Raw genomic sequence first — 24,040 nt, forward strand, 5'->3', positions numbered from 1 at the left:
GGACGGAAACTGGCCGTTTTATGGGAGTGTGTGAAAAAACGCTGCAGTTTCTGGGAAAAACGGGGGAGTGTCTGGGCGAGCGCTGGGTGTGTTTGTGACGTCAAACCAGGAACGACAAGCACTGAACTGATCGCACTGGAAGAGTAAGTCTCGAGCTACTCAGAAACTGCAAAGAAAAATCTTTTCGCAATATTGCGAATACTTCGTTCGCAATTCTGCTAAACTAAGATTCACTCCCAGAGGGCGGCGGCTTAGCGTGTGCACTGCTGCGTAAAGCGGCTAGCGAGCGAACAACTCGGAATGAGGGCCATTATCTCTGTGGCTGAAAGATGGAAACAATCCAGCCAGACAATGTCACTTTAGAGGCATTCCTAAGTCAGCAGCTACGCCAAGGGTTCCCTTACCAATATAGAGACACGCAGCATTATGTGTTGGGATGAGTGAACCATTTTATGCCCCATGTTGGTTTTCATTCTGGAGATAGACAACTGGGAAGATGTACATAATGGGCAACACTTTCATCTTAGGGATCGGCCCTTTTACCCAGAGCCTCTTTCAGCTGGTGAAAAGATGGGTTCAACCAGATGTTCACTTGGTGTCTTGATTGAACTACAAAATTTAAAAGTTATTCTCCAAGTCAAGGCACCCGATAGCATTTCTGGTAGATGCAATGTTGGATCTGTTAGCTTTGTGTCTCGCTTACTTGTCTCCGGTGGCAATGCTTCTAAAGGTCCTAAACCAAATAAAAAGTAGAATGGCGACATTTCAGTCATCGAAGTAGCTCTGGACTGGTCACAGAGGATGTGGTACGTGGATGTCCTTAACAGTGCATTGGACTAAACAGGACTGGTTTAGTAAAGGACCTTTTCTTCATCCGAGTTTTGAGCGGCTGGTATTAGCGGCATGGCTTTTGAGTCATGCTCAGGGCTAGTTAACCCATTATGGACAAGAATTACAAGAGGGGTGGGGGGTGTATCTTGCAAGAGTGATAAAGTGGAGAAGTGGGTCAAAACAACCTGTCTGCTTAAAACTTATTTAAAAGACCCTGCTAGATAAATGACTGGTTAATTCAGTTAGTCACTGACGCGAGTAAGTGCAGCTATATGCCCCACTTACAGTACAGCTGGACTTTCAGATGTTTGTCCACAGCCACATATGGCTGCACTGCACGTGTGCTTAATGCAAGATGCGGCGTGGGAAGGGTGTCTGTGCACTGTGCTTACTGCAGGATGTGACAGGACAAGGTTGCCTGTGTGCTCTGCACTGTGCGCTTAATGCAGGATGCTGCAGAAAAAGGATGCCTGTGCGCTCTCTTGGCCTAATTCAGGTTTGTTAGCAAAGCATAAAAGCACACAACTGGGTAAAATCATGTTGCACTGCAGGTGGGGCAGATGTAACGTGCAGAGAGATTTAGATTTGGGTGAGTTATATTATTTCTGTTCATGGTAAATACTGGCTGCATTTGCATGTAGCCCACAAATGTTAAGCAGCTTATTTATTTTACACTGCAATTTTGATTTCAATCTGAACACACCCCACCCAAATCTAACTCTCTGCACATTACATCTGCCCCACCTGCAGCACAACATGGTTTTGCCCAGTTGTTTTGCAAACCTGAATCAGGCCCTCTATGCTCTATGGACCTCATTCAGCTTCAATTCTCTGATTGTAGCAGAACTGCAACTGCATAGAATCGCACAGCAAGAGCCGCCCAGCACACAACAAGCTGCCGACCGCAATACTGCGAAGGCAGCTGTAGAATTGAGAATGCATCGAAAAAATCATGCACCTTCGATAGTTGCAGTTGACCCAGGTCTACTCAGAAAAATGAGAATGCAGTCACACTGGGCGCCATGTTTTAAATCGCAGATGATGTCAGATGCACACCCCGAAAACGGCCATGACACACCTGCGTTGTCTCAAACACTCCCTGCAAATGCCATGTGTACACCCACAAATGCCCGCCGCCTGTTAATCAACCCGTGATTGCATCTCGGTAAGATGTGATCTCAAGAATCGCGGGTTGTGCACATGCAGTGCGTTCCAAGCGCATGTGCAGATGGCCGCTCTGCGATTTGTCAATTTTGCAACTGAAGCGGAATAATGCCCCATGTGCATGTAATGCAGGATGTGGCAGGAGCGGGGTGTCTGTGTGCTCTCTGTGCGCGTAATGCAGGATGTGGCAGGAGCGTGGTGTCTGTGTGCTCTCTGTGCGCATAATGCAGGATGTGGTAGGAGCGTGGTGTCTGTGTGCTCTCTGTGCGCGTAATGCAGAATGTGGCAGGAGCGGGGTGTCTGTGTGCTCTGTGTGCATAATGCAGGAGCGGGTGTCTGCGCGCGTAATGCAGGATGTGGCAGGAGCGGGGTGTCTGTGTGCTCTCTGCGCATAATGCAGGATGTAGCAGGAGCGGGATGTCTGTGCGCGTAATGCAGGATGTGGCAGGAGCAAGGTGTCTGTGTGCTCTCTGTGCGTGTAATGCAGGATGTGGCAGAAGCGGGGTGTCTGTGCGCTCTCTGTGCGCGTAATGCAGAATGTGGCAGGAGCGGGGTGTCTGTGTGCTCTGTGTGCATAATGCAGGAGCGGGTGTCTGCGCGCGTAATGCAGGATGTGGCAGGAGCGGGGTGTCTGTGTGCTCTCTGCGCATAATGCAGGATGTAGCAGGAGCGGGATGTCTGTGCGCGTAATGCAGGATGTGGCAGGAGCAAGGTGTCTGTGTGCTCTCTGTGCGTGTAATGCAGGATGTGGCAGAAGCGGGGTGTCTGTGTGCTCTCTGTACGCGTAATGCAGGATGTGGCAGGATCGGGGTGTCTGTGCGCGTAATGCAGGAGCAGGGTGTCTGTGCGCTCTCTGTGCGCGTAATGCAGGATGTGGCAGGAGTAGGGCGTCTGTGTGCGTAATGCAGGATGTGGCAAGAGCGGGGTGTCTGTGTGCTCTCTGCGCATAATGCAGGATGTAGCAGGAGCGGGATGTCTGTGCGCGTAATGCAGGATGTGGCAGGAGCAAGGTGTCTGTGTGCTCTCTGTACGCGTAATGCAGGATGTGGCAGGAGCGGGGTGTCTGTGCGCTCTCTGTGCGCGTAATGCAGGATGTGGCAGGAGTAGGGCGTCTGTGTGCGTAATGCAGGATGTGGCAAGAGCGGGGTGTCTGTGTGCTCTCTGCGCATAATGCAGGATGTAGCAAGAGCGGGATGTCTGTGCGCGTAATGCAGGATGTGGCAAGAGCGGGGTGTCTGTGTGCTCTCTGTACGCGTAATGCAGGATGTGGCAGGAGCGGGGTGTCTGTGTGCTCTCTGTACGCGTAATGCAGGATGTGGCAGGAGCGGGGTGTCTGTGTGCTCTCTGTACGCGTAATGCAGGATGTGGCAGGAGCGGGGTGTCTGTGCGCGTAATGCAGGAGCAGGGTGTCTGTGCGCTCTCTGTGCGCGTAATGCAGGATGTGGCAGGAGTAGGGCGTCTGTGTGCGTAATGCAGGATGTGGCAAGAGCGGGGTGTCTGTGTGCTCTCTGCGCATAATGCAGGATGTAGCAGGAGCGGGATGTCTGTGCGCGTAATGCAGGATGTGGCAGGAGCAAGGTGTCTGTGTGCTCTCTGTACGCGTAATGCAGGATGTGGCAGGAGCGGGGCGTCTGTGCGCGTAATGCAGGATGTGGCAGGAGCGGGGCGTCTGTGCGCGTAATGCAGGATGTGGCAGGAGTAGGGCGTCTGTGTGCGTAATGCAGGATGTGGCAGGAGTAGGGCGTCTGTGTGCTCTCTGTGCGTGTAATGCAGGATGTGGCAGGAGCAGGGTGTCTGTGTGCTCTCTGTGCGTGTAATGCAGGATGTGGCAGGAGCAGGGTGTCTGTGCGCGGAATGCAGGAGCGGGGTGTCTGTGTGCTCTCTGTGCGCGTAATGCAGGATGTGGCAGGAGTGGGGTGTCTGTGCGCGTAATGCAGGAGTGGGGTGTCTGTGCACGTAATGCAGGATGTGGCAGGAGCGGGGTGTTTGTATGCTATCTGCGCGCGTAATGTAGGATGTGGCAGGAGCATGGTGTTGGTGCGCTCTCTGAGCACGTAATGCAGGATGTGGCAGGAGCATGGTGTTGGTGCGCTCTCTGAGCGCGTAATGCAGGATGTGGCAGGAGCAGGATGTCTGTGCGCGTAATGCAGGATGTGGCAGGAGCGGGGTGTCTGTGTGCTCTCTGTGCGCTTAATGCAGGATGTGGCAGGAGCGGGGTGTCTGTGTGCTCTCTGTGCGCTTAATGCAGGATGTGGCAGGAGCGGGGTGTCTGTGTGCTCTCTGCGCGTAATGCAGGATGTGGCAGGAGCGGGGTGTCTGTGCACTCTGTGCACTTAATGCAGGATGTGGCAGGAGCGGGGTGTCTGTGCACTCTCTGTGCGCTTAATGCAGGATGTGGCAGGAGCGGGGTGTCTGTGCGCGTAATGCAGGTTGTGGCAGGAGCGGGGTGTCTGTGCACTCTCTGTGCACTTAATGCAGGATGTGGCAGGAGCGGGGTGTCTGTGCACTCTCTGTGCGCTTAATGCAGGATGTGGCAGGAGTGGGGTGTCTGTGCGCGTAATGCAGGTTGTGGCAGGAGCGGAGTGTCTGTGCGCTTAATGCAGGATGTAGCAGGAGCGGGGTGTCTGTGCACTCTCTGTGCGCTTAATGCAGGATGTGGCAGGAGCGGGGTGTCTGTGTGCTCTCTGTGCGCTTAATGCAGGATGTGGCAGGAGCGGGGTGTCTGTGCGCTTAATGCAGGATGTGGCAGGAGCGGGGTGTCTGCACTCTCTGTGCGCTTAATGCAGGATGTGGCAGGAGCAGGGTGTCTGTGCGTGTAATGCAGGATGTGGCAGGAGTGGGGTGTCTGTGCGCGTAATGCAGGTTGTGGCAGGAGCGGAGTGTCTGTGCGCTTAATGCAGGATGTAGCAGGAGCGGGGTGTCTGTGCACTCTCTGTGCGCTTAATGCAGGATGTGGCAGGAGCGGGGTGTCTGTGTGCTCTCTGTGCGCTTAATGCAGGATGTGGCAGGAGCGGGGTGTCTGTGCGCTTAATGCAGGATGTGGCAGGAGCGGGGTGTCTGCACTCTCTGTGCGCTTAATGCAGGATGTGGCAGGAGCAGGGTGTCTGCGCGTGTAATGCAGGTTGTGGCAGGAGCGGGGTGTCTGTGCACTCTCTGTGCGCTTAATGCAGGATGTGGCAGGAGCAGGGTGTCTGTGCGTGTAATGCAGGTTGTGGCAGGAGCGGGGTGTCTGTGCGCTTAATGCAGGATGTGGCAGGAGTGGGGTGTCTGTGCGCGTAATGCAGGTTGTGGCAGGAGCGGGGTGTCTGTGCGCATAATGCATGATCTGGCACGGGAAGGCTGTCTGTGCTCTCTCTGGGCCTAATTCATGTTTGTACGCAATGGGCGTTTATCACACAACAGAGGGATTATTGGCAGACTGCGCATGTGCTGTGATCACAATGTACGTGCGCAATGGTGCCGCTGCGATCTCGCTCGCAATGAGGATTTTATGGATTGATAGGAAGTGACAACTTGAAGGTGTTAATGGAGTGGTTGGGAAAATACAGGCATGTCATGGCTGTTTTCGGGGTGTGTATCTGCTGAAGGGTGCAAGCTCGTATGTGCAAAAACATGGCTTTTGTGTCACTACTGCCATGTTCAGTCTGCATAGCCATAGGCCAACCCTTAGTCCCGATGGTCCTCGTTTTTACGTATAGATTGCGGATGTGTACACAATTACGAATGACTCTGAGTTGGCTCCTGTCCATGTCTCTATTCATTCTTTATTCCTCTATTCATTAGCAGGATGCAGCAGGTGAAGGGCGACTGTTTGCTCTCTATGTGCTGGGCGCTTAACCCAGGATCTGGTAGGGGTTGCGCACCTGTGCGCTCTCTATGCAGAATGTGGCTGAATAAGAGAGAGGAGGCATGCCCTCACTGGTCCATAGAAACTGTGAACTCTGAGCTTGCTGACCGATCTTAACCATCTACCTTGGTATATAATGTAAACTGTGGATGCAGTGCGGCATTTAATGTATAGGGGGGGGGGGGTTACAGTGTGGCATATATGAATGTACCGGTCCACAAGATTTCTAAAAGAAACAAAGGTCCGTCCACTCCTATGTGCTCTCAGCTAGTATATGTAATCCTGGCCAGTCCTCCCCATTCCTCTGTGCACTGTGACAGCATTGCGGCGTCATTAGAAGATGCCCATTACCCAAAAAGTGCAGGAAACTGGACACATCTATCACTGTGCCCCAGAGGGGTAGACATGACACCCTAGACTGCAGACTGATCAGGTGCTGAGTGTTCTGCTGTCTCTATTGAAGTATTTGGGGCCCTTTCAAAGTTTTTCTACTATGGGCCTCCCAAAGTTCTATCTACATCCATAGTTTACACCAGGCATGTCAAACTCATCCAGCTGTTGTGAAACTACAAGTCCCAACATGCTTTACCAGCTGATCAGTGGAAGGTATGCTGGCAAAGCAGGCTGGAACTTGTAGTTTCACAACAGCTGGAGGGCCACGAGTTTGACACACCTGGTTAACACTATGCCTTAAATAGGGATCGGTATGTGATCCCACCGCACGGGATGTCGAATGTCAGTATACCGAGCTCTGCATACCGGGTGCTAGAATGCTGGCAGGTGGGCGAGCGCAACAAAGGCCCTTGCGGGCTTGCCGCGCTGTGGGCGCGGTGGCAAGCTTCGCTCGCCACAGGTTCTATTCTTCCTCTGTGGGTGTCGTGGACACCCATAGAGGGCGAATCACCTACCTCACCGGTATTCCGGCAGGCAGTATAGTACCCCTGTCAGGGTGTTGGTATTGAGATAGCCAGGATCCTGACGGGCGGTATGTTAACTGCATACCTTTAAATATAGTATCAGTCATCGTAGTGTACACTGGCAGGAAAGTAGAAGGCAGCACCAGCTATAACATACAGGTTTAGTATATGTGGTCGACATTCAATGTGTTGTCGACATTCATCAGGTTGACACTAATGAAATGTTGACAAAACATCTCTGGTCACTGAGCAGCTGAATGTCCTCATCAGCTGACCGCCAGACCCAGAAGACACTGCAGGAGTAGCCGGACCCGCCTGGTCCGGTAAGGCACCAAAATGGACCAACAGGAAAGTTTCTTTCAGCATACTAATCATGTCGAAATGTCATCAGTGTCAACATGATGAATGTCCATGCAAATTAACATACCAACCCCATGGCTCAGACATAGGGGGAGATTCAAATGTTTGAAAAGTCAGTTGGGAGTCTTTTTTTCCCTATATAATAGATAGGAAAAAAACCAGACACCTAACCGACTTTTTTCAAACATTTGAATTCCACCCAATATATCAGTCAGTGTACACTGTGCCCTGATAGGCAAGTATAAGGCAGCACACATCCCCCACAGCCCGCCAAAGCAGCGCACATTGAGTGACTGCAGTGCTGTAGTGTATAGAGTGTTCGCACACTGCTGCACATGTCTGACGTCTATCACTGGAGCCATGCCCCGCTTGGAGTGGCTGCTCATATTATCCAATCAGAAGAGGAGGTTCGTTTGGCACTGACCAATAGCCACAGAGGAAGACGAGTGCAGCGCTTCCGGGTGTGCGATGACTGGGGGTGAGATGATGAGACTGCTGCTGCAACAAGAGACAGTGACGCTACCGTGATGATATAGACCGAGACTGCTGCACCAGCTAGAGACACACAGCTATAGGAGCACACTGCGGGCATAAGGGCAAAGTGATGATTTACACTGACCCTTCAGACAACCTGATATAAGATACTGACTGCTCAGCTCTGAGACATGGCAATATAATTAAATATATAGAGAGTCTGATGTACAAGAATTAGTTTTAGACTGCAGAGACAGCCTGAGATCTAGTTATTACAGCATATAGGCTGCTGGGATATAGTAGAGAACATATAGACTGCTGATATTAGTTATAACCTTCCATAGACAATGAGAAAGCTGAGATATAGTAATATGATCATACAGACTGCTGAGACAGCCTAGGACACAATTACATTCTATAGACTGCTGAGACAGCCCCAGATACAGTAATGAGATTTATAGACTGCTGAGACCCCCCCGACATGCTGCTGTGAAATGGATAATAGTAGTAATAGTGCATTTGCCTTGCGCTCTCAGATGCTCTTCTGCCCTCGCCCCCAGCCAGGGTAACTCACTGCAGTCACTGTGCTGTGTCATTGTCATCTTCCCCTAGCTTATTCCTGCTGCAGTATACGTGTTGTTACACACAGTGATGCAGCTGTGGCTGAGTATAGTGCCTGCATTATTATTATTATACCCTCTATTACATAATAAATCATTGGAAATAGTTCACATTTAATGTAATACAACATATTGCATTGAGTGTTTTATAGGCAATATAATACTGTTAGTTTCAGCCGTGCATGCTTGACATATCTAATCTCTAGTCCATGTATGAAACATGTACTTCATGTGTCATAGACATGTCTTCTGGGCTGGCGGAGGAGCTGAGAACTCTCCTAGATGGGGGAGCTGTCCCTCTTCCTGACAAGTATGACCTGGCCCCGGAGAGGCCGCAGCCCCTGAAACTGAGGCACAGCGTATGCTACATCGTCATGGGGGTTTTATTGAACGAGCAGGTGAGCCTGTGTCTGCGTCTGGATATCTAGATACACACATCTATACATGTAAAGAGTGGCAAGTAAATTGTGATACATCCTCTTTGATTATGCCCATACATAATGATACAATCATTTTTAAGCAAATGACGATCAAAAAGATGACGCTCGGGCAGTCACACCTCTGAAAGATCATTTGGATTAGATGACACCACGTTAAGGGGTCTATTCATGAAGCAGTGAAAAGAATAAAGTTGCCCACGGCAAACCAATCAGTTTTGAGGTTACATTTATAAAGTGCATTCTATAACGTTATATGTAGCAGCTGATTGGTTGCCATGGGCAACTTCTCCACTGGCTCACATATAGACCCCTAAATCATTTGTGTTACAAACATCTCTAGTGATCACTGATAATTGTAAGATCTCAGGGATTGTTGTCTGTGTATGCCCGTTACCGTACATATGGAAGAACTAGCACTTCATACCTCCAGGGTATGCCAGTATGTCTCCCTTGTGTCCATATTGTACCTACCAAGAGTCTTTTTTAATGCTTTGGTCTACTTTGTGTAGCTAAACTAAATTACATTTTCCTGTTTGGCCATTTGGGACGCTGTAAGATATGGGGTCGGGTATTATATGTAGTTGGAAGGATGGCAACCGCCTCAGACTGTGATGAGATTTATAGAGGGGCATGCTCTCTGAATAATCCTGTGCAATATCCTGCAGGGCGAGGTGCTGATGATGCAGGAGGCCAAGCCAGAGTGCTGGGGAAGCTGGTACCTGCCAGCTGGGCGGCTGGAGAGAGGAGAGACCTTGGTAGAGGGGCTGTGCCGAGAGGTCCAGGAGGAGACTGGGCTGCTGTGCCAGCCTCTCACCCTGCTAGTGGTGGAGGAGAGAGGAGCCTCCTGGGTGCGATTTGTGTTCCTTGCTCTGCAGACAGGTACATGGAAATACAGATACATCGCTGTTATTTGTCTGGTGCTTTGTGCTGGTTTTATGTTTACAGTCATGGAATTGTGCGAAGTGCAGACCTGTACAGTAACCCATAGCAACCAATCAGGTTACAGATGCCAAATGAACTGTTTTTAGTTAGACCACACTGTAGGTCATTGGCAGCCGCCAATGTCAGCTTAGATCCTTGAACATTTCTAAAATAGTAAGAAGCAAGGTGGCGATGTCTGTGCAGGAGCAGATTGGTACATCTGGCAGGGTGAGAGATGCCCACGCTCAGGGCACAGCCAGGCGGTTATATATGCACAACAGTGATTCATCTGAAAGTAGAGGGGAGTAGACGGTGCGTGTGTAGGGGCGCACCATGCTGTGTGGACGGGCGTATGGGAATTCCCACTACATAGCAGGATTAATAAATTGCCCCAGCTCTGATCTCCCAATGTATTGGACCATGTATGGGACCAAAAAAAGCAAGGAACTTTGTATCTGGAACAAACCATGCTGCAGTGCGAGGGGAGCCAATACATGTTTTGTTGGCATGCAGGGTAAATAGTGGCTGCTTCAGCATGTAGCCCACATATACTGGGAAGCTTTAGTCTTACACTGCAATGTAGATTTTAGCTAGGACGTGGCCCCCTCCCAAATCTAATGCTGGGTACACACTAGGCCCACAGATCGGCTGTTCGGCCAGTTCATCGACCTATCTGATGATTGGTAAGTGTATACTCACTGATCGTCGGCATGTGCCCGCCCAGTTGTGATGTCAGTAATCAGCGACCTCTGCAGCAAGTGTATGGGGCGATGCACCGATATGTCTACAGATATATCGACCATTGGCTGTGCTGTAGATCTACCACGATATGTCTGTGAACGTGCCCACGATTTATCGTCTGTTCAACTTAACGGCCGACGTATCGGCCAGTGTGTACCCAGCTTTAACTCTCTCTGCACATGTTAAATCTGCCCACCTGCAGAGCAGCATGGCGTTACTCAGGAGCACAGTTACATCAGCCCATCTGCAGAGCAGCATGGCGTTACTCAGGAGCACAGTCACATCAGCCCACCTGCAGAGCAGCATGGAGTTACCCAGGAGCACAGTTACAGCTGCCCACCTGCAGAGCAGCATGGCATTACCCAGGAGCACAGTTACAGCTGCCCACCTGCAGAACAGCATGGCGTTACCCAGGAGCACAGTTACAGCTGCCCACCTGCACAGCAGCATGGCATTACCCAGGAGCACAGTTACATCTGCCCACCTGCAGAACAGCATGGTGTTACCCAGGAGCACAGTTACAGCTACCCACCTGCAGAGCAGCATGGCGTTACCCAGGAGCACAGTTACAGCTGCCCACCTGCAGAGCAGCAATGTGTTACCCAGGAGCACAGTTACATCTGCCCACCTGCAGAACAGCATGGCGTTACCCAGGAGCACAGCTACATCTGCCCACCTGCAGAACAGCATGGTGTTACCCAGGAGCACAGTTACAGCTACCCACCTGCAGAGCAGCATGGCGTTACCCAGGAGCACAGTTACAGCTGCCCACCTGCAGAGCAGCAATGTGTTACCCAGGAGCACAGTTACATCTGCCCACCTGCAGAACAGCATGGCGTTACCCAGGAGCACAGCTACATCTGCCCACCTGCAGAACAGCATGGCATTACCCAGGAGCACAGCTACATCTGCCCACCTGCAGAACAGCATGGCATTACCCAGGAGCACAGTTACAGCTGCCCACCTGCAGAACAGCATGGCATTACCCAGGAGCACAGTTACAGCTGCCCACCTGCAGAGCAGCATGGTGTTACCCAGGAGCACAGTTACAGCTACCCACCTGCAGAGCAGCATGGCGTTACCCAGGAGCACAGTTACATCAGCCCACCTGCAGAACAGCATGGCGTTACTCAGGAGCACAGTTACATCTGCCCACCTGCAGAGCAGCATGGCATTACCCAGGAGCACAGTTACATCTGCCCACCTGCAGAACAGCATGGCATTACCCAGGAGCACAGTTACATCTGCCCACCTGCAGAACAGCATGGCATTACCCAGGAGCACAGTTATAGCTGCCCACTTGCAGAGCAGCATGGCGTTACCCAGGAGCACAGCTACATCTGCCCACCTGCAGAGCAGCATGGCGTTACCCAGGAGCACAGCTACATCTGCCCACCTGCAGAGCAGCATGGTGTTACCCAGGAGTACAGTTACATCTGCCCACCTGCAGAGCAGCATGGCGTTACCCAGGAGCACAGTTACAGCTGCCCACCTTGCAGAGCAGCATGGCATTACCCAGGAGCACAGTTACATCTGCCCACCTGCAGAACAGCATGGCATTACCCAGGAGCAGTTATAGCTGCCCACTTGCAGAGCAGCATGGCGTTACCCAGGAGCACAGCTACATCTGCCCACCTGCAGAGCAGCATGGCGTTACTCAGGAGCACAGTTACATCAGCCCACCTGCAGAGCAGCATGGTGTTACCCAGGAGCACAGTTACATCTGCCCACCTGCAGAGCAGCATGGCATTACCCAGGAGCAGTTACAGCTGCCCACCTTGCAGAGCAGCATGGCATTACCCAGGAGCACAGTTACATCTGCCCACCTGCAGAACAGCATGGTGTTACCCAGGAGCACAGTTACATCAGCCCACCTGCAGAGCAGCATGGCGTTTCTCAGGAGCACAGTTACATCAGCCCTCCTGCAGAGCAGCATGGCGTTACCCAGGAGCACAGTTACAGCTGCCCACCTGCAGAGCAGCATGGCATTACCCAGGAGCACAGTTACATCTGCCCACCTGCAGAACAGCATGGCATTACTCAGGAGCACAGTTATAGCTGCCCACTTGCAGAGCAGCATGGTGTTACCCAGGAGCACAGTTACATCTGCCCACCTGAAGAACAGCATGGTGTTACCCAGGAGCACAGTTACAGCTGCCCACCTGCAGAACAGCATGGCATTACCCAGGAGCACAGTTACATCTGCCCACCTGCAGAACAGCATGGCATTACCCAGGAGCACAGTTACATCTGCCCACCTGCAGAACAGCATGGCATTACCCAGGAGCACAGTTATAGCTGCCCACTTGCAGAGCAGCATGGCGTTACCCAGGAGCACAGCTACATCTGCCCACCTGCAGAGCAGCATGGCGTTACCCAGGAGCACAGCTACATCTGCCCACCTGCAGAGCAGCATGGTGTTACCCAGGAGTACAGTTACATCTGCCCACCTGCAGAGCAGCATGGCGTTACCCAGGAGCACAGTTACAGCTGCCCACCTTGCAGAGCAGCATGGCATTACCCAGGAGCACAGTTACATCTGCCCACCTGCAGAACAGCATGGCATTACCCAGGAGCACAGTTACAGCTGCCCACCTGCAGAGCAGCATGGTGTTACCCAGGAGCACAGTTACATCTGCCCACCTGCAGAGCAGCATGGCGTTACCCAGGAGCACAGTTACAGCTGCCCACCTTGCAGAGCAGCATGGCATTACCCAGGAGCACAGTTACATCTGCCCACCTGCAGAACAGCATGGCATTACCCAGGAGCAGTTATAGCTGCCCACTTGCAGAGCAGCATGGCGTTACCCAGGAGCACAGCTACATCTGCCCACCTGCAGAGCAGCATGGCGTTACTCAGGAGCACAGTTACATCAGCCCACCTGCAGAGCAGCATGGTGTTACCCAGGAGCACAGTTACATCTGCCCACCTGCAGAGCAGCATGGCATTACCCAGGAGCACAGTTACAGCTGCCCACCTTGCAGAGCAGCATGGCATTACCCAGGAGCACAGTTACATCTGCCCACCTGCAGAACAGCATGGCGTTACCCAGAAGCACAGTTACATCAGCCCACCTGCAGAGCAGCATGGCGTTTCTCAGGAGCACAGTTACATCAGCCCTCCTGCAGAGCAGCATGGCGTTACCCAGGAGCACAGTTACAGCTGCCCACCTGCAGAGCAGCATGGCATTACCCAGGAGCACAGTTACATCTGCCCACCTGCAGAACAGCATGGCATTACTCAGGAGCACAGTTATAGCTGCCCACTTGCAGAGCAGCATGGTGTTACCCAGGAGCACAGTTACATCTGCCCACCTGAAGAACAGCATGGTGTTACCCAGGAGCACAGTTACAGCTGCCCACCTGCAGAGCAGCATGGCGTTACCCAGGAGCACAGCTACATCTGCCCACCTGCAGAGCAGCATGGCGTTACCAAGGAGCACAGTTACAGCTACCCACCTGCAGAGCAGCATGGTGTTACCCAGGAGCACAGTTACATCAGCCCACCTGCAGAACAGCATGGCATTACCCAGAAGCACAGTTACATCTGCCCACCTGCAGAACAGCATGGCATTACCCAGGAGCACAGTTACATCTGCCCACCTGCAGAACAGCATGGCATTACTCAGGAGCACAGTTACATCTGCCCACCTGCAGAGCAGCATGGTGTTACCAAGGAGCACAGTTACATCTGCCCACCTGCAGAGCAGCATGGTGTTACCAAGGAGCACAGTTACAGCTACCCACCTGCAGAGCAGCATGGTGTTACCCAGGAGCACAGTTACATCAGCCCACCTGCAGAACAGCATGGCATTACCCAGAAGCACAGTTATATCTGCCCACCTGCAGAGCAGCATGGCATTACACAGGAGCACAGTTACATCTGCCCACCTGCAGAGCAGCATGGCGTTACCCAGGAGCACAGTTACATCTGCCCACCTGCAGAGCAGCATGGTGTTACCCAGGAGCACAGTTACAGCTACCCACCTGCAGAGCAGCATGGTGTTACCCAGGAGCACAGTTACATCAGCCCACCTGCAGAACAGCATGGCATTACCCAGAAGCACAGTTATATCTGCCCACCTGCAGAGCAGCATGGCATTACACAGGAGCACAGTTACATCTGCCCACCTGCAGAGCAGCATGGCGTTACCCAGGAGCACAGTTACATCTGCCCACCTGCAGAACAGCATGGCGTTACTCAGGAGCACAGTTACATCTGCCCACCTGCAGAGCAGCATGGCATTACCCAGGAGCACAGTTACATCTGCCCACCTGCAGAACAGCATGGCGTTACTCAGGAGCACAGTTACATCAGCCCACCTGCAGAACAGCATGGCATTACCCAGGAGCACAGTTACAGCTGCCCACCTGCAGAGCAGCATGGTGTTACCCAGGAGCACAGTTACATCTGCCCACCTGCAGAACAGCATGGTGTTACCCAGGAGCACAGTTACAGCTACCCACCTGCAGAGCAGCATGGCGTTACCCAGGAGCACAGTTACATCTGCCCACCTGCAGAGCAGCATGGTGTTACCCAGGAGCACAGTTACAGCTACCCACCTGCAGAGCAGCATGGTGTTACCCAGGAGCACAGTTACATCAGCCCACCTGCAGAACAGCATGGCATTACCCAGGAGCACAGTTACATCTGCCCACCTGCAGAACAGCATGGCATTACTCAGGAGCACAGTTACATCTGCCCACCTGCAGAGCAGCATGGTGTTACCAAGGAGCACAGTTACATCTGCCCACCTGCAGAGCAGCATGGTGTTACCAAGGAGCACAGTTACAGCTACCCACCTGCAGAGCAGCATGGTGTTACCCAGGAGCACAGTTACATCAGCCCACCTGCAGAACAGCATGGCATTACCCAGAAGCACAGTTATATCTGCCCACCTGCAGAGCAGCATGGCATTACACAGGAGCACAGTTACATCTGCCCACCTGCAGAGCAGCATGGCGTTACCCAGGAGCACAGTTACATCTGCCCACCTGCAGAGCAGCATGGTGTTACCCAGGAGCACAGTTACAGCTACCCACCTGCAGAGCAGCATGGTGTTACCCAGGAGCACAGTTACATCAGCCCACCTGCAGAACAGCATGGCATTACCCAGAAGCACAGTTATATCTGCCCACCTGCAGAGCAGCATGGCATTACACAGGAGCACAGCTACATCTGCCCACCTGCAGAGCAGCATGGCGTTACCCAGGAGCACAGCTACATCTGCCCACCTGCAGAGCAGCATGGTGTTACCCAGGAGTACAGTTACATCTGCCCACCTGCAGAGCAGCATGGCGTTACCCAGGAGCACAGTTACAGCTGCCCACCTTGCAGAGCAGCATGGCATTACCCAGGAGCACAGTTACATCTGCCCACCTGCAGAACAGCATGGCATTACCCAGGAGCACAGTTACAGCTGCCCACCTGCAGAGCAGCATGGTGTTACCCAGGAGCACAGTTACATCTGCCCACCTGCAGAGCAGCATGGCGTTACCCAGGAGCACAGTTACAGCTGCCCACCTTGCAGAGCAGCATGGCATTACCCAGGAGCACAGTTACATCTGCCCACCTGCAGAACAGCATGGCATTACCCAGGAGCAGTTATAGCTGCCCACTTGCAGAGCAGCATGGCGTTACCCAGGAGCACAGCTACATCTGCCCACCTGCAGAGCAGCATGGCGTTACTCAGGAGCACAGTTACATCAGCCCACCTGCAGAGCAGCATGGTGTTACCCAGGAGCACAGTTACATCTGCCCACCTGCAGAGCAGCATGGCATTACCCAGGAGCACAGTTACAGCTGCCCACCTTGCAGAGCAGCATGGCATTACCCAGGAGCACAGTTACATCTGCCCACCTGCAGAACAGCATGGTGTTACCCAGGAGCACAGTTACATCAGCCCACCTGCAGAGCAGCATGGCGTTTCTCAGGAGCACAGTTACATCAGCCCTCCTGCAGAGCAGCATGGCGTTACCCAGGAGCACAGTTACAGCTGCCCACCTGCAGAGCAGCATGGCATTACCCAGGAGCACAGTTACATCTGCCCACCTGCAGAACAGCATGGCATTACTCAGGAGCACAGTTATAGCTGCCCACTTGCAGAGCAGCATGGTGTTACCCAGGAGCACAGTTACATCTGCCCACCTGAAGAACAGCATGGTGTTACCCAGGAGCACAGTTACAGCTGCCCACCTGCAGAACAGCATGGCATTACCCAGGAGCACAGTTACATCTGCCCACCTGCAGAACAGCATGGCATTACCCAGGAGCACAGTTACATCTGCCCACCTGCAGAACAGCATGGCATTACCCAGGAGCACAGTTATAGCTGCCCACTTGCAGAGCAGCATGGCGTTACCCAGGAGCACAGCTACATCTGCCCACCTGCAGAGCAGCATGGCGTTACCCAGGAGCACAGCTACATCTGCCCACCTGCAGAGCAGCATGGTGTTACCCAGGAGTACAGTTACATCTGCCCACCTGCAGAGCAGCATGGCGTTACCCAGGAGCACAGTTACAGCTGCCCACCTTGCAGAGCAGCATGGCATTACCCAGGAGCACAGTTACATCTGCCCACCTGCAGAACAGCATGGCATTACCCAGGAGCACAGTTACAGCTGCCCACCTGCAGAGCAGCATGGTGTTACCCAGGAGCACAGTTACATCTGCCCACCTGCAGAGCAGCATGGCGTTACCCAGGAGCACAGTTACAGCTGCCCACCTTGCAGAGCAGCATGGCGTTACCCAGGAGCACAGCTACATCTGCCCACCTGCAGAGCAGCATGGCGTTACTCAGGAGCACAGTTACATCAGCCCACCTGCAGAGCAGCATGGTGTTACCCAGGAGCACAGTTACATCTGCCCACCTGCAGAGCAGCATGGCATTACCCAGGAGCACAGTTACAGCTGCCCACCTTGCAGAGCAGCATGGCATTACCCAGGAGCACAGTTACATCTGCCCACCTGCAGAACAGCATGGTGTTACCCAGGAGCACAGTTACATCAGCCCACCTGCAGAGCAGCATGGCGTTTCTCAGGAGCACAGTTACATCAGCCCTCCTGCAGAGCAGCATGGCGTTACCCAGGAGCACAGTTACAGCTGCCCACCTGCAGAGCAGCATGGCATTACCCAGGAGCACAGTTACATCTGCCCACCTGCAGAACAGCATGGCATTACTCAGGAGCACAGTTATAGCTGCCCACTTGCAGAGCAGCATGGTGTTACCCAGGAGCACAGTTACATCTGCCCACCTGAAGAACAGCATGGTGTTACCCAGGAGCACAGTTACAGCTGCCCACCTGCAGAGCAGCATGGCGTTACCCAGGAGCACAGCTACATCTGCCCACCTGCAGAGCAGCATGGCGTTACCAAGGAGCACAGTTACAGCTACCCACCTGCAGAGCAGCATGGTGTTACCCAGGAGCACAGTTACATCAGCCCACCTGCAGAACAGCATGGCATTACCCAGAAGCACAGTTACATCTGCCCACCTGCAGAACAGCATGGCATTACCCAGGAGCACAGTTACATCTGCCCACCTGCAGAACAGCATGGCATTACTCAGGAGCACAGTTACATCTGCCCACCTGCAGAGCAGCATGGTGTTACCAAGGAGCACAGTTACATCTGCCCACCTGCAGAGCAGCATGGTGTTACCAAGGAGCACAGTTACAGCTACCCACCTGCAGAGCAGCATGGTGTTACCCAGGAGCACAGTTACATCAGCCCACCTGCAGAACAGCATGGCATTACCCAGAAGCACAGTTATATCTGCCCACCTGCAGAGCAGCATGGCATTACACAGGAGCACAGTTACATCTGCCCACCTGCAGAGCAGCATGGCGTTACCCAGGAGCACAGTTACATCTGCCCACCTGCAGAGCAGCATGGTGTTACCCAGGAGCACAGTTACAGCTACCCACCTGCAGAGCAGCATGGTGTTACCCAGGAGCACAGTTACATCAGCCCACCTGCAGAACAGCATGGCATTACCCAGAAGCACAGTTATATCTGCCCACCTGCAGAGCAGCATGGCATTACACAGGAGCACAGTTACATCTGCCCACCTGCAGAGCAGCATGGCGTTACCCAGGAGCACAGTTACATCTGCCCACCTGCAGAACAGCATGGCGTTACTCAGGAGCACAGTTACATCTGCCCACCTGCAGAGCAGCATGGCATTACCCAGGAGCACAGTTACATCTGCCCACCTGCAGAACAGCATGGCGTTACTCAGGAGCACAGTTACATCTGCCCACCTGCAGAGCAGCATGGCGTTACTCAGGAGCACAGTTACATCTGCCCACCTGCAGAGCAGCATGGCGTTACCCAGGAGCACAGTTACATCTGCCCACCTGCAGAACAGCATGGCATTACTCAGGAGCACAGTTATATCTGCCCACCTGCAGAGCAGCATGGCGTTACCCAGGAGCACAGTTACATCTGCCCACCTGCAGAGCAGCATGGCATTACTCAGGAGCACAGTTACATCTGCCCACCTGCAGAACAGCATGGCGTTACTCAGGAGCACAGTTACATCTGCCCACCTGCAGAGCAGCATGGCGTTACCCAGGAGCACAGTTACATCTGCCCACCTGCAGAACAGCATGGCGTTACTCAGGAGCACAGTTACATCTGCCCACCTGCAGAGCAGCATGGCATTACTCAGAAGCACAGTTACATCTGCCCACCTGCAGAGCAGCATGGCGTTACCCAGGAGCACAGTTACATCTGCCCACCTGCAGAACAGCATGGCGTTACTCAGGAGCACAGTTACATCTGCCCACCTGCAGAGCAGCATGGCATTACTCAGAAGCACAGTTACATCTGCCCACCTGCAGAGCAGCATGGCGTTACCCAGGAGCACAGTTACATCAGCCCACCTGCAGAGCAGCAATGTGTTACCCAGCTGCATAGTTACTCCTTTATTTTGCTTTTCTCCCAACTCGGAATCGGCCCCTCAGGGCCGGGTGTGGTATGGCTAACGCCGGTCAGCATACCGACGCCGGAGAGGGGCGAGTGCAGCAAGCCCCTTGCGGGCTCTCTGCGTTCGCCAAGCTGCAGGCTCGGTGGCGACTGTTCTGTTCCCACTCTATGGGTGTCGTGGACACCCACGAGTGGAAACAGTCCCTGTTGGTCGGCATGCCGACTGTCGGGATAGTGAGGGGGCCCTCTGGGCCTATAGACTTTTTAGAAATCTTTGCGTACTGTATGTACTGTTGCAAAAAATCACCCAACTACATGATCACTGGCATTGCGTGCAGGTCGTCTATAGTTGTAGTGTCATGTGTACACTTTTACACGCTTAGCCTCCTTTTATGCCTCCTTGCATTGTAAGATTTATAAATCCAGTTCATGACTGTGTCTTGTGAGAGTAGGCCGGTCCTATAATATACGCAGGCTGTCCTATAATATACGCAGGCTGTCCTATAATATACGCAGGCTGTCCTATAATATACGCAGGCTGTATATGCATGCTGTCCTATAATATACGCAGGCTGTCCTATAATATACACAGTCTGGACTACCCTAGGTGTACTGGTGTAAAACTATAGCATTGTACAAGGACATCCAATATATCACCGGCTTTAGTCCTATCGCTGTTGGGGCCCTATATGTCTGATCATGACGTATATTACTCGTGTCTTCTAAGGGAACCTATATCCCCTGTCCGCGGAACCTGCTGATTATGTAGAGACAGCTCTGGTGACATTTGCTGCTCTTATAGTTTCCAAAATATTTAGGGAAGCTGTGGACTTAAGCTAAAATTAAACTACATGTACCAGCATGCCATGGTAACTTGACGTTGGCAGGGCATGTTGGGTTTTGTAGTTCCTGAACAGCTGGAGAACCCCAGGTTGCTGCCTACTTCTACTGCACTCATTACCCTGTTGACAGAATACTATGTGCATAATTCACAGTTGTATTCTGTGTCGATATTTACACAGTCGCGCAGTTATTGTCCAACTGTTCAGACGTCTAAAACACACTGCCCGTGAGCATGATGGACTTCCAATGGTGGCCTCAGACAGGATTTACTCGCCAAGTGATTGACAATCAGGGAGCATTTGGGAGAGGTAACGAGGGACTGGTGGCAAAAACGCTTGTGTTTGCAATCCCGTACACACTTACAATGGCTTAGGGATGGTCATTGATTGGTTAACCATCGTTGGTGTCATTGAAGGTTAATCTTGATTGTATAAAACTATCTGTAAGGGGACCATCCTTGGTTTTATCCCACCGATGGTTATCCCTACTTTTGTATTCACTGGGCTGCAGGCCAATCTGAGCCTTGGGGCGGGGCTTCACAGTTGTCAGGGGGACGGAGCTGTGCTCTGTGTCCTGGCACCTTGTCGAAAAAACAACAACCCATGGGGTGGTTTGGTACCGATAGCGGTAAAACTATCTGGTTCTCCCCTATCGATGGTAAAAGTATTCACCATCGGGTATAGACTCTAGCTATCTTTTGAAACCATCGATGGTTGATGGCCATCCCTACAATGGCTCTGGCATTTGACTTCCTACGGCTGTTCTGCGTGACCACATGGCTACACAGAAGTTTGACAATCGATCGATCTGCTGTGCCCGCAGCCGCTGGGATGTGCAAAGCCGCCGGTGGGCGCCTCATTACAATCCCAGGCAGCGGCAGCATTAGCAGGGTTTTGCACATTGGTGGTCATTCCGAGTTGATCGCTAGCTGCATTTGTTCGCAGCGCAAAGATCAGTCTAAAAAACTGCAGTTCTGCGTATGCGGCGCAATGCGCACGCACGTCATACGGGCACAACGACCCAATGTCATTTTGCACAGGGTCTAGCGAAGCATTTCAGTCACACTGGTGTCCACAGTGTGATTGACATGAAGTGGGCGTTTCTGGGAGTGTGCGGAAAAACGCAAGCGTGGCTGGGCGGGTTTGTGACGTCAAAACAGGAACTGAACAGTCTGAAGTGATCGCAAGCGCTGAGTAGGTTTTGAGCTACTCCGAAACTGCACAAAAAAACTTTGCAGCACTTCTGCTAAGCTAAAATACACTCCCAGTGGGCGGCGGCATAGCGTTTGCACGGCTGCTAAAAACTGCTAGCGAGCGATCAACTCGGGATGACCACCCTTAGCTGTGTACAAATTTGCAGCTGCGAAAGCATTAGAGGACAACTCGTGAGAGCTGTTTCAGGAAACGTTTGTTAGTGTTTTATGTAATTATGATATAATTATGATTCATTCTCCAGGTGGCACTCTGAAATCTACGGCCTCAGCAGACAAAGAGTCTCTCCAAGCCTCGTGGTGGGACACCGTTTCATCCCTGCCCTTGCGCAGCAGAGATATTCTTCCCCTCATTAAGCTGGCTTTGGAATACCACCGCTTGCCGTCCCACCCTTCCATCCTGCCTCAGCTGTGCCCTTCACCCTTCCTTGTCCTGCGGCTGATACTAATTTGTTTGAGTCCACAAGGAGAGGTTTGGGTCCTACAGAGCTCCACGGAACCTGTGCACCTCCCCACCACTGTATGTGCCACCCGCGGCAGGAGCATCCTCACCCCCCTGTGTAATCTTCTGCAACATCCTCCCAAATCTTATGGCATTTTGGGAGTACAGCACCAAGGTGGGGATGAAGCAGATGGAGTGTGTTTTAATATCATGGGGGTATTCCATGGCTTAGAACCACCCGTAGTCAGCAGAGATGGCATGAGCTGGGTTGCAGTTGAAGATGAAGGGCTGAAAAGTAGACTGACAGAGACCTTGGAGAAGAACACATTGCTGCCTCTATATAGCTGACACCCAAGGACACAACTGAAAAGAAAATGGCATATATACGCTGGAGTGCTCCGTACAAACATTACCCGACACCTAGCTTTCATCTGAACAAGGTCTGACTGGTGCACACATCGGACCGGCTTTATTAAAGTAATGATTGTGACAAGGATTCAGGTCAGAGTGGCTGACAGCATTGCCACAGATCACTATCACCGAGTGACTTACTGCCGATAGGCACTAACCCTTGCATGGTCTGTTCTAGCACTGGCGTCTTCCTTTACTCCCTGCATCAGCTTCTCACCGGGAGACACAAAGTTCTGGCCAGAGAATATGAACGACGGTTCTCCGTCTCTCTAGATGGCCATACTCGCTAACGCTGCCTCATACAGTGCCTGGCCCCCCGCAGTGACCTGCACTGAGAAATCAGGTGGGAGTGAATAAAGTCAGAAACTGCTCACATTCACTGCATGATTCTGGCGGGGAACCCTTTGCTGTGCTTCCCAACAAAGTAACTGCCCAGGTCAGGGCTTTACCATGCATCTATGCTGAATGCCAATGTCCGCAGGGAATGCTGAGTGGTCACGGACAGTCTTTATAGCCTACAGTAAATCAAATTGTCGCTGAAGTTGTCTTCTGTCTTCTCGTTTACACAATAAATGTAAGTTATACATATTGTGCATGTCAAAGTAGTGACGTCTACAGATGTGTAACAGTTGGTATGTTCTATTGGGAGTTCTTCACATGTAACCCATAAGAGCCAAGATTTTACTATGATTACGGAGTGCTCATGTAACCCCCTCCATGCCGCCGCCATATGAGGAAAAACTGCCATGCATAGATAAGGATAGTGATAGCACAACATTGGGGCTGTTGGGCACCCACAGAGCTGGCACCAATGTACGTTACTACAGGCACACTGATGCCTCTTTTTGGAAAAGTCAGATTTATATTTTTTATGACAGATATTTGAACAGGATTGGAACAGTGGAGAGGACAGCTGCACAGAGATGCTGCTTGGCTGCGGGCAGGCGCAGAACATTGTTCCCTTTACAAGTACTTGTTTATATATGACTGGAAAACAATACTAAGAACAGTGTTTGCCAGGTCCTGTCATCAGGGAATTCTAATGCTGCTTTCACATCGCAAAACCTGCTTTTGAAATGGTATTTGAAACGGTTCTTAAAACGGGTCTGAGCAGTTAAACCCCTTTCACATCTCATGTTGTAACCAGTAAATTACCATTTCATTACCGTTTTGGTACCTTTCACACTGAACCCGTTTCACCCATAGAAAACAGTGGTTGTCATTATAAATGGACTTTTCTGGCCCACACATTATTAATAATTCTTAATTAATTCATTATTAATAATTTGGATAGTCGTACGATGGAACCCAGCAGCTTGAAGCATATCTATTTATATTAGAAGGGATTAGGTACTTGGTTTGTCTTTTTTGGAGGCACAAGTATTATTTATATATTTTTTAAAATATTTTTTTTTTTTTTTTTAGATGGAATGGTAAAATTCAGAAAAAAAATGGCGTGGGGTCCCCCCTCCAAAGCATAACCAGCCTCGGGCTCTTCGAGCTGGTCCTGGTTCTAAAAATGCGGGGATCCCCCGTATTTTTAAAACCAGCACCGGGCTCTGCGCCTGGCGCTGGTGCAAAAAATACGGGGGACAAAAAGAGTAGGGGTCCCCCGTATTTTTTACACCAGCATCGGGCTCCACTAGCTGGACAGATAATGCCACAGCCGGGGGTCACTTTTATACAGTGCCCTGTGGCCGTGGCATTAAATATCCAACTAGTCACCCCTGGCCCGGGGTACCCCGGGGGAGTGGGGACCCCTTCAATCAAGGGGTCCCCCCCCCCCAGCCACCCAAGGGCCAGGGGTGAAGCCCGAGGCTGTCCCCCCCATCCATTGGCTGCGGATGGGAGGCTGATAGCCTTGAGTAAAATGACAGAATATTGTTTTT

General features: G+C 51.9%; 1 protein-coding gene across 3 annotated transcripts; it reads left to right on the top strand.

Moving 5' to 3' along the window:
• The first annotated feature begins 7,492 nt into the window (after nt 1-7,492).
• On the top strand, nt 7,493-22,791 carry NUDT18 (nudix hydrolase 18). Of its 3 annotated transcripts, none has more exons than XM_063931816.1 (4): nt 7,493-7,597; nt 8,454-8,611; nt 9,319-9,532; nt 21,544-22,791. In XM_063931816.1, the coding sequence occupies exons 1-4, from the start codon at nt 7,588-7,590 to the stop codon at nt 22,086-22,088; spliced, it is 927 nt and encodes a 308-aa protein (XP_063787886.1). In that variant the 5' UTR covers nt 7,493-7,587; the 3' UTR covers nt 22,089-22,791. The 3 variants fall into 3 exon arrangements, with proteins under 3 accessions (XP_063787886.1, XP_063787887.1, XP_063787888.1); XM_063931817.1 differs by lacking the exon at nt 7,493-7,597 and adding an exon at nt 7,608-7,720; XM_063931818.1 differs by lacking the exon at nt 7,493-7,597 and adding an exon at nt 7,730-8,158.
• Nucleotides 22,792-24,040: the final 1,249 nt, after the last annotated feature.

This window comes from Pseudophryne corroboree, chromosome 6, assembly GCF_028390025.1.
Source record: "Pseudophryne corroboree isolate aPseCor3 chromosome 6, aPseCor3.hap2, whole genome shotgun sequence".
NCBI lineage: Eukaryota > Metazoa > Chordata > Amphibia > Anura > Myobatrachidae > Pseudophryne > Pseudophryne corroboree.

What these genes read in the sequence shown, in the direction of transcription:
- NUDT18 (XM_063931816.1), top strand. An exon ending in GGGTTTTATTGAACGAGCAG is followed by an intron (nt 8,612 to 9,318) that starts GTGAGCCTGTGT and finishes AATATCCTGCAG; the next exon opens with GGCGAGGTGCTGATGATGCA. An exon ending in GTTCCTTGCTCTGCAGACAG is followed by an intron (nt 9,533 to 21,543) that starts GTACATGGAAAT and finishes TTCATTCTCCAG; the next exon opens with GTGGCACTCTGAAATCTACG.